The following is a 10,645-nucleotide window of genomic DNA, read 5'->3' on the forward strand; positions in this document are numbered from 1 at the left end:
GTTTTGTTATAGGTAATGCTCATGCACTGACTGCCTTGCATGGCTATTTTCTTGCCTGTTTTTTTTTGCATGGTTTTGCTACAGTTTTGTTTTGCATGGTTTTATTTGTTTCCTTATTATTATATTTAACTAAGATGCATTCATTTGTGAATCAAGAGACTATTTATTATTTAATTACTTTGTATTGTATTGACTTAGCCTATTGCTTTGCTTAATGGCCGAATAAATCATTGAATCATTGAATCTATACCATAACTCTAGATTGAGAAAACTGAAATAGTTAATTTACAAAATAAAGGGTTTTTGGGCAGATATTAATAATTAAAAACGTCATGCGTGTTGTTATATATTCAAGAAGAGTTATTTATGTTATATTATATAGAGGCAAGTTGACCTCACCAAATAGTTTAAATGTTAACTTATCGGGCCTGGTGAAGGAACCAAACCAGGATGAGTCATTCGGGCAAAGTCCAAGAGGCTGACTAGCCGATCGAGAAGGCACAGTGACGGAACGCCATTCGACGTTATGAACCCGGTGAGTAAAGTCAACTCGTTCGCTTACAGTGTTAGTAGCCTAGTCTGCCAGTGTCCTGTACTTGTCCGGTTCTGTTCATTTCCAACGTCCGAGTCATAAAAGTGGCGACGAGGATAAAACTAAAGTTTATTTTACTGTGTGCGGTTAAAACAAGAGTTTTAACGAGTACGTTTGTAAATATTATTACTATTTTTTCTCGCGATTTTCGGAATATTTGTCGTTTTTAGCAGTGTCCTGCAAGTTTGAGTTGGTCAAGTTGAACCTGAAAAACTTTGTCGTACTTTGCAAAGAGAGTAAAAAGTTGGTTTTTGGGTAAATTGGTGGAAGATTTGTATATATTTTGTATATATTTTGCATTGGAGGAGTTTACGAAGAGTATTTTGTGGAAAAATTCCTGGAATTATGGACGGTGGATGCTGATTGCTCTCTACTGGCAAGTTGGTACCACGTGTTGCACATTGTGCAAGGGATTGTATTTACACTTGTGGCTTCATTTTACCGTAAGTTTGGACTTATTTACTGTAGGCCTATGGAAATAAGGTACAATGGGAACAAAACAAGTATTAGGAAAAATTCAAGAATTCAATGGTGAGTTAGAAACCTTCGAAAACTATGTTGAGAGGTTAGACCAATTTTTTAAAATTAATACGATTAAGAATGAGGACAAGGTCTCTTATTTTATCTCTCTCATGGGCCCTGAATTGTATTCAACCCTTAAAAACATTCTGATGCCAAAAAAACCTAGTGAGGTTACTTATGACGTAATAGTAGCACAGCTTACAGCCCATTTTGTACCTAAGAAGAATATCTCTTATGAGAAGTTTGTTTTTAATAAAAGGAGTCAAAGAGAGGGGGAGACTGTCTCAGACTTTGCTATTCAATTAAAAAAATTAGCGGCTTCTTGCAAATTTGAAAAATTCTTGGATGATGCCCTTAAAGATAGATTTTTGTGTGGACTCAAATCAAATCAAGACTGTCCAATTGGAAATCAAGCATGCCAACATGTTGACGTGTTCACCTGCAAACTGAAAGCCATAAAAAATATCATAGTTTAAGTTGTTATTGTTATTGTTATTTTGTTGATGAGAAATTGTCCTGAGATCACTGTCCGGAATTTGCACCTTGTTTGTTGTTTGCACATTCAGATAAATTTGTATTGCACTGTTAAAATTTTTTACTTAGTTTACGTCACTGTTATTGATTGTTGTCATTTTTTCTCTTTTTTTTTGTCTTGTCTGTCAAATATATTTATATTTTTGCTTGTTATTGTTATTATATTGAAATATTTATCAATTGTTATCTAGTTTTGGTAATCGTATTTTTCTTTAAAAATGTTTATGCTTGTTAACTAGGATTTATAATACGCATGATCCAATTTTTGTTAAAGCATTTTTGGACAATTCTGTTGGTGTAATTTTTTCATGTTAGCAATCTTTTTTTTTCAGCAAGATGAATCTGAATCTGACTTATATATATTTATAAATATTTTATTGTATTGCCCTCATGTATTATCGATTGTAAAAATGGTGTTTACCGTATGATAAATAAATAAATAAATAATTGATATCCAAAGTAGGTTGTTGTCTGAGGGAGACACTTTAACTTTTGAAAAGGCTTTGGAGTTGGCCTTGGTCCTAGAGGAGGCTAGTAGAAATGTTAAGAGTTTTCATCCTGGAGTGTACCAGAACGACAATCAAATATCTGAGGTTAATTACGTTAAGTATAGGCCTAAACAAAGGTTTGGCCCTAGACCTAGTAGTAGCGAAAGTTTGAGTAGGCCAAGTTGGCCTAATTCAAGGCAAGGTTTACACCAGTTGTGTACTTGTTGTGGTAGAAACCATGAGAGTAAAAATTGTATGTACAGGACTTACAGTTGTAATATTTGCCATAGGAGGGGTCATTTGGCAAAAGTTTGTCGGCAGGCCGCCAGTAGGCCTAGTACTAGAATTAACTATTGTGATGATGGCGATGAAGTTGTAAATCCTCAACCAGGTGCGGAGCATGATAGTGGTGAAGAAGAGCTTGGGCTGTACACCATAGCCTATTCTGACTCTAAGAATAAATCTGGCGCAATTACAGCTGATGTAATGGTAAATGACGTATGTGTTAAAATGGCTATTGATTCGGGGGCAGTAGTATCAGTGATGCCTGAGGATGTTTTCCTCCGGCTTTACCAGGGGCAAGTGCCTAAGCTAAGGGAGAGTAAAATGAGATTGAAGACTTATACTGGTCAATGTATTGAAGTTTTGGGAGAGTTTCAGGCAAATGTTTCGGCTGGAGATGAGTCGCATGTTCTGCCGCTGGTGGTTGTACGGAATGAGCAACCAAATCAACCTTCGCTTTTGGGGCGAAACTGGTTGGCGAGACTTAAGTTAAACTGGAGGGAGATCATGAGGAACTGGCAACCAAAGAGTGGGACTGTCATGCAGCTTGAAGGTAGGAATGTTCCATATACATCTACTTCTAGTGTTGAGGATTTAAAATCAAGATTTCCTACTGTTTTTGAGCCTGGTATAGGAACAATTAGAGATATTAAAGTAAACCTAGTGTTGAAAGAAAATGCCAATCCGGTCTTTTGCAAGGCTCGTAACGTACCATATGCGCTGCAGGATGCGCTTGAGAAAGAAATCGATAACTTAATCAGGAATGAAGTGATGTATCCTGTGACCCAAACTAATTGGGCCACTCCTGTTGTTTTGGTTGAAAAGGGTAACAACTCTATTAGAATTTGTGGTGACTTTAAACAGACAATTAATCCTCAGTTACGCACAGATTATTATCCACTCCCTACTCCAGATGAGATTTTTGCTAAAATTGATGGTTCAAAATTGTTCTCAAAAATTGATTTGTCAGCTGCATATAATCAACTTAGAGTAGACGAAAACTCTCAGGAGCTTCTAACGATTAATACGACTAAGGGTTTATTTCGTTATTCTCGCCTCCCTTTCGGAGTGACAAGCGCTGGGGCCATTTTCCAATCCGTCATGGACAAGATTTTGAATGGGTTGGATAGAACATTTTGCTATCTAGATGACATTTTGATTGTGGCTCAAACTCATGAGGAAATGCACCGAAATGTGGTTGCAGTATTGTCGAGACTAGAGCATTATGGGGTAAAAATAAACCCCGCTAAGAGTGAATTTTTTAAGGATAGCCTAATTTTCTTAGGGCATAGGCTAAGTGAAAATAAAATACAGCCTAGTGAAGAACTGTCTAAAGCTATTGTTAGTGCTCCCAGGCCAGAAAATGTGACACAGCTACGATCCTACCTGGGGTTGATCAATTATTATAGTAAATACCTCAACAACTTGTCTAATTTGCTCCAACCATTGTATGGTCTGCTAAACAAGGGGGTCAAATGGGGTTGGTCTGAACAGTGTGAGGAAGCGTTCCAGAAGAGTAAGGAGCTTTTGTTAGGAGATAGAGTTTTGATTCCATACGACCCAAAGTTAAAAGTGATTGTATCAGCTGATGCCAGTCCTTATGGGGTAGGACCGGTTATCTCACACCAAATGCCTGATGGGTCTGAGCGACCCATAGCCTATGCTTCCCGAACACTAACGGTGCATGAAGTGAAATACTCGCAAATAGAGAAGGAGGCCCTCGCCTTAGTGTTTGCAGTAAAAAAATTTCACATTTTCCTTTATGGCAAGAAGTTTCTTTTGGCTACTGATCACAGGCCTTTGACGTTTTTATTAGGCCCTACCAGGAGTATACCTACCTTAGCCGCTGCCCGTGTACAACGTTGGGCTCTGATCCTATCGGCCTATGAATATGAGATTGTTTACAAGAAGGGTTGTGATATGGCCAATGCCGATGGGCTTTCAAGGTTACCATGCCAAAATGAGAAGCCGGGACCGGAAAACACAGTTGCGTTTTTCTCCATAGCAAACGAACTACCGGTTACTGCCAAAGAAATTAGTACAGCAACTCGTTACGACCCGATCTTGTCAAAGGTTCTTGATTTTACGATCCATGGATGGCCAGAATACGTAAGCAACGAACTTCTGAAACCGTATGTTGTGAGGAGCCATGAATTGTCCGTGGATGGAGATTGTGTTTTGTGGGGGAGGAGAGTTATTATCCCGGAACCGTACCGGAAAGAAATCTTGTTTTTGCTACACAAAGAGCACCCTGGAGGCTCAAGAATGAAAAACCTGGCACGAGGGTATGTATGGTGGCCGAAAATGGACTCGGATATTGAAGAGCTGGTTAAAGGCTGTGGAATTTGCCAATCAACTCGCAACGCTTTGCCCCTTGCCCCATTACAGCGCTGGTCTTGGCCTAACCAGCCCTGGCAGAGAGTCCATGTGGATTTTGCGTCTTTCCATAACAAGGAATTCCTAATTCTGGTGGACAGTTACTCTAAGTGGCTGGAAGTGTTTCAAATGCAAACGACAACATCGGCAAAGACAATTGAAAGATTGAGATCTTGTTTTGCGGTATTCGGACTGCCTTGTACTCTGGTGAGTGATGGAGGACCTCAATTGAGATCCCAGGAATTTGAAGAATTCCTAAAGGCAAATGGCATTTTGCATGTAGTTAGTCCGCCTTATCATCCGGCTAGTAACGGCCTCGCTGAGCGGGCTGTCCAAACTACTAAGAACACCTTTTTGAGACAAATGCTGCAAGATGAAATGTCTAAATCTAACAGGTCCGTTCAACATCGCATTGATAGTTTTTTATTTGTGTATAGAAATACACCATAAAAAACCCGTATACAGCAACCGGTTGTTCCCCAGCAGAAATGTTTTTCAAATTCAAGCCTAGGACTCATCTTTGTTTGTTAAAGCCACATTTGGAAGCTAAGGTCAACGAAAATCAAGAACGTATCATTCAGACAAGGAACAAGGGGGTAACTCCCAGGAACTTTGATGTGGGACAAAAGGTATTCGTAAAAAGCGTCAGGAATGAAAGGTCAAACTGGCTGCCTGGTATTGTTGCAAAAATTGTAAGTCCCATGACCTATTTAGTGAAGACCGAGGGCCGTACAAGATTTGTTCATGCCGACCACTTACGTGAGAACCATGTGGTGTCAGAGGATGAAGAGGATACAAAAATTCCATGCCCAATACCAACTACGCAAATTATTAAATCACCCCCTGCAAGGCTGGATGTAGGAATTCCTGTACTTAGTACTCAGCCAGAGACATCTGATGTGCAAGAAAGTGTATCCCCATCCAACGAAGTCAAGAATAAAAGTCCAGGCCCGCATAAGAGTCCTAAGGTGCTTTTGCGTCGATCTCAAAGAGAGCGGCGAGCGCCTACAAAATTAGATTGGTAAAAAAGATTTGGTTTCCCCCCCAAAAGAAGAAGTTGTTTATTTTTGTTTTATAATCGGTTGGGAGGGAATGTTATATATTCAAGAAGAGTTATTTATGTTATATTATATAGAGGCAAGTTGACCTCACCAAATAGTTTAAATGTTAACTTATCGGGCCTGGTGAAGGAACCAAACCAGGATGAGTCATTCGGGCAAAGTCCAAGAGGCTGACTAGCCGATCGAGAAGGCACAGTGACGGAACGCCATTCGACGTTATGAACCCGGTGAGTAAAGTCAACTCGTTCGCTTACAGTGTTAGTAGCCTAGTCTGCCAGTGTCCTGTACTTGTCCGGTTCTGTTCATTTCCAACGTCCGAGTCATAAAACGTGTCTATTGAACTTAATAAGCATTATTAAGCTCAATAAATAAGCTCTAATAAGCATTATAATAGTTTGATGTTGAGTAATACTTCAAAGCTTAAATGAGTCCCTCCCTATACAGTTCATTTGTTTTGAAAACAACCTGTATGGTGCATAGTAGATGAGAAACAATAGCTAAGCAATAGTTCACAATGAACAATGAGCAATGTGCTCATGAATCATTTACATTTCAACAAAAGGTAAATATTCTTCCTTTCAGAGACTCTTAACGTTGTAAAATTCAATTAGAGAACCTCTTACCAAGCTTTTATAGCCAATTACTCTCTCGTTCCCTTGAAACAACGACTGAAATAGGTTGGTAAAATCAGCTGAAGTCTAGATTTAGGAAATGAATAAATATGGTGGGAAGTATCATTCTGGACCCACCCGGGAAGGTTTTCTCAGAACCCATGCGAAACCCGCTCGAGGCTTGCCGAAAGCGTAAAATACCATGATTACACACCTAATTGTAGGTGTTTATTTATTTGTTTATTTATTAACTAATTTATTTATTTATTTATTTTATTTATTCATTCATACGGTAAACACCATTTTTACAATCAATAAGTGGCAAGTTTCAAGATAAATATTTATCTTACTAATATTATAAATGTGAAAGTTTGTGTATTTGTTTGTTTGTTTGTTTGTTTGTTTGAAACCACTGGACGGATTGGGCTGAAACTTGGCATGATGATAGCTTACATTCCCGATTAACATATAGGCATATTCTTATCTCAAAAATCCTTTCGGGCTCCGCCCCAGTGGCTCTGTAATTCCCCATGTTAACCTTATGAATATTCATATTTAAAGGGAATTCAAGAATTTAGTCAGCTGTTTCAACTAAAAAAGTTGGTTCTATGATATGGAAAAGCATTAAAAAGTTATAAGATTTACGAACAGAGTGCAGCACTATATATTTTTTGCATTTATGAAAACAGCTAATTTGAACTAAGCAGCAAGAAAAAACTGTGATTCGCAATGAGAACTGTCAAAGTAGGATTGTTTACAGTTATGTTTATGTTTTTCATTTCATGAATAATTTGTGATATTTTGCGAATTGTTAATAATTTATTTTTCTCTATTGTTTAGGTGAAGTGGTAGAACATTATGGCTATGGTAGATGTGTAATACTATAGAATACTTTAAATTTAAAAAAGCAAATTTTATCAAGCTGTGTCCTTCCTTATTGCAAACGCAAAGCTTGATTATAACTGCAATCAGCATTTTATACTTATATTCCAACCCCGTATGAAGGACGGGTACTCTGCTAGTAAATATATAAGTCAAATTCAGATTCATCCTGCTAGACATTAAAAAAGATTCCCAACATGAAAAATGACATCAACAGGAATGTACCAAAAAAGGATTGGCAAAGGTTGGATCATACGTAATCAAGTACATAGTAAACATACATCCAAAATTTGAGAGAAAAATAAGATTAACAGATAAAAATAGATACATACTACAATATAATAAAAATAACAAACAAAAATATAAATATATTTGACAGAATAGAAAAAAAACACAATGACAATAAATATAATAACGGTGACGTAAACTATGAGTGAAAAATGTTAGCACTGCAATAAATATTTATGTGAAAGCGCAAACAAACAAGGCAGCAAATTCTAGACAATGACCCTAGCACACATTCTCATCAACCACATAACAATAAAAACTTCAACTAGGAAATTTTTATGGCTTCCTATATCCTTTTATGCCATCCTGCAACTCCTCCTACATGCGGCAGGTTGAAGTCACTAAGGAGGAGACACTTGAAGAAGTTGGGCCCGGTTAATAAGATCTGATCAACACCTCCACAAAAGCGATCATAATCAGCCGATGGTCTTTATGCGGAGGTATGTAAGAGGTTACAATTAGCACATTTTTTAGAGGGTTTATCTGGAGACTTAAAAAAATACATTCAATATTGGGGACAGGAGATGGCAATTCCTTGACCACTCTGATTTGATCGCAACAAGAACTACTCCACCACTGCAATTGTTGCTGGTTAAGAAGGAACGGTCCTTCCTAAATATTTTGTTTCCAGGGGGAACAATTTACTGGTTCAATATGTCATCTGAAAGATTAGTTTCCAGCAAATCAACAATATCGTAGACGGCAGTGGATAATAATTTCCTAAAAGTTCAAATCAAAATCAAATCAAATCAAAATGTCTTAATTCGTAAAAATAATCATTTTTACAGTTTTTACAAAATACAGTATCAGATTACCATAATAATATAACTGAGTACTTGAACTATACGAAATTAATCCCACATGGGAGAACCCGTGCGTGGGAGTGAGTCATTCTGTACTTTAATATGAAAGAAAAAAAAAGTTTTATACGTAATAAGAAACAAAACAAAATACTTCTGTTGCCAGCTTAGTGCGGAGTCCATTGACGTCTTGCATATACGCTTGGAGGTTGTTGCAATCATGTGTGACTAGATTTTTTTTTTCTCTTAACAATCTTAGGTACTCCATTTCAATATTTAATCGTGAGATTAGTATCGCCATTTTTCTTTAGCGTTTCCAGAGTATCACGAAGTTCCTTGAGATGCCTTCTTTCCTCGTTAGTCCTGTCTCTGGCGACCTTAACATTCTCTAGTCTTGAGTCAATTTCTGTGAAAGCTGATTCATTAAACTCTCTCATAAATGTGGCAACGCTAGATCGATCCTTGAAGCAAACTTTTAGTGGTCTACACTTCCTTGCCGAAGAATTCTGGCCAATTCGAAAGAAGCCATACTCCAGTTCATTGTCAGACTTACAAAAAAACTCAACCAATTTAGAGACTAAGCTAGATCTAGAGACTAGATGGTGTTGTAGCGTAACATAGTCTACTTATACATCGGAAAAATATGTGTACGATATGTTAAATTGAATATCAGTCTTACAATAGTTTTATCTTTTTTGTACGGGAAATATATACAAGTAAATGGGTTGCACTGATGAAATAACTATTTTTATCAATTAATCTTTTTAACTATAACTGCATTTTACATAAAGGTTCAATAAAGTTAAGTTAAATCAAACTAATAACAAAACAATGCTTTAACCAATCAGTAACAATAGCAAGAAAAAAACCATTCAACTATGAAAATAGAAACAATAACACATTTAACGAATACAATAACAACATTATACACAGTGGGGAGTTCCCTAAGCAAGACTACACATGGAAAAATAATCCAAATCTATGTTTAAAACAGCAGTTAACATTATACAAACATTATCTATGCATCATTAGCAGTGAAGATGAACAGATTGGAGCGAAAGCAGCAACGCTGGAATAGTGAAAATCTAACACTTTAATACTTAAATACTCTTCAATGATATGGGACCATACAAAGTAGGTCAATTATGAATGGAGATGAGTGTAGGATGAGTAGCGCGATCTTGTAGGCTTGTTAGTGACTAAGGCTGACATATTCCTTAGACCTTTGGAAAATGGCGGCCATTTACAAAAATGTTATTTAATTATTTTTGAACCTCTTTAAAAACAAGGGAATGTTCCCCATTTGAAGTTTGCTGTAAAATCATTAGTTACTGAGATCCCAATGGTGGCACACTTAAAAAAAAAAAAAAAAACACCCTGTATGTCTCACATTTCTGTATCCATTAAAGAGATAGATGTGCCAAGATTCACTTGAAAATGATTCCCTAGACAAACAATTCTACCGATTGCTATCCCACAATAAAGTTTTATTTATACATTTTTATTGTTTTGACCTTTGAGAGATGTAAGCAAAAAGCAAAAAGATGTTCTATTCAAATGTATGCAAACAATTTATTCAGTCACATCTTAATTGTGACTAAATGAACACTCATGTCTTTATAGTCATGATTTGACGATACCTATACGGTACGATATTTTTATGCTGATGAGGGATTATGATCAAACATCGCTTTCTAAATTATAGAAGAAAAACATTACTTCTAAAACTTTTAACTTTTTTTTCTACTGTTGTATTTTTGTATAACCATTGTTTTAGTTGAAATATAAATGAAAACGAGATACCTCAACCTTAACCTTTGTCGATTAAGCATTTCGCATTGTGGTTTCTAACAGTTTTAAAATTTTACAAAGATAATTAAAAATCCAATAAATTGTGGATGAAATGGCTCATTTATAGGCAATCCTCATCATGAAAGGATCGTACAAAACTGTTGTATCCGCTTGCAAATTTAAGCATAAATAATTCATCTCACGCGCTGATCCCTTCTCCATCAACTTTGGATTTGCCCTTTGATTGCTTGTTTCAATATTAACACATGTAAAATGTTAGGGGTTTCGATTTTTGCTTTTCCAACATAGCAATTTGAGTTTTTGAAATAATTAGTTCTCAAGATTTGTATTTGAACGATCACATTACTGCGGTCACATTTTATCCACGTAACAGGAAAACTGTAACGAAATGTAGCCT

General features: G+C 36.6%; 2 protein-coding genes across 2 annotated transcripts; both read left to right on the plus strand.

Moving 5' to 3' along the window:
- The first annotated feature begins 2,646 nt into the window (after positions 1-2,646).
- On the plus strand, positions 2,647-5,244 carry LOC128982485 (uncharacterized protein K02A2.6-like). The gene has a single exon (XM_054401447.1). It carries the CDS (start codon positions 2,647-2,649, stop codon positions 5,242-5,244), a length of 2,598 nt encoding a protein of 865 aa, XP_054257422.1.
- A 38-nt stretch (positions 5,245-5,282) lies between these two features.
- Positions 5,283-5,819, plus strand: LOC128982486 (uncharacterized). Its single transcript, XM_054401448.1, has one exon. It carries the CDS (start codon positions 5,283-5,285, stop codon positions 5,817-5,819), a length of 537 nt encoding a protein of 178 aa, XP_054257423.1.
- The last annotated feature ends 4,826 nt before the right edge of the window (positions 5,820-10,645 follow it).

The sequence above is a fragment of the Macrosteles quadrilineatus genome, unplaced genomic scaffold (assembly GCF_028750875.1).
Source record: "Macrosteles quadrilineatus isolate MER2022 unplaced genomic scaffold, UCM_ALF_1.0 Scaffold_382__1_contigs__length_82566, whole genome shotgun sequence".
Lineage (NCBI taxonomy): Eukaryota > Metazoa > Arthropoda > Insecta > Hemiptera > Cicadellidae > Macrosteles > Macrosteles quadrilineatus.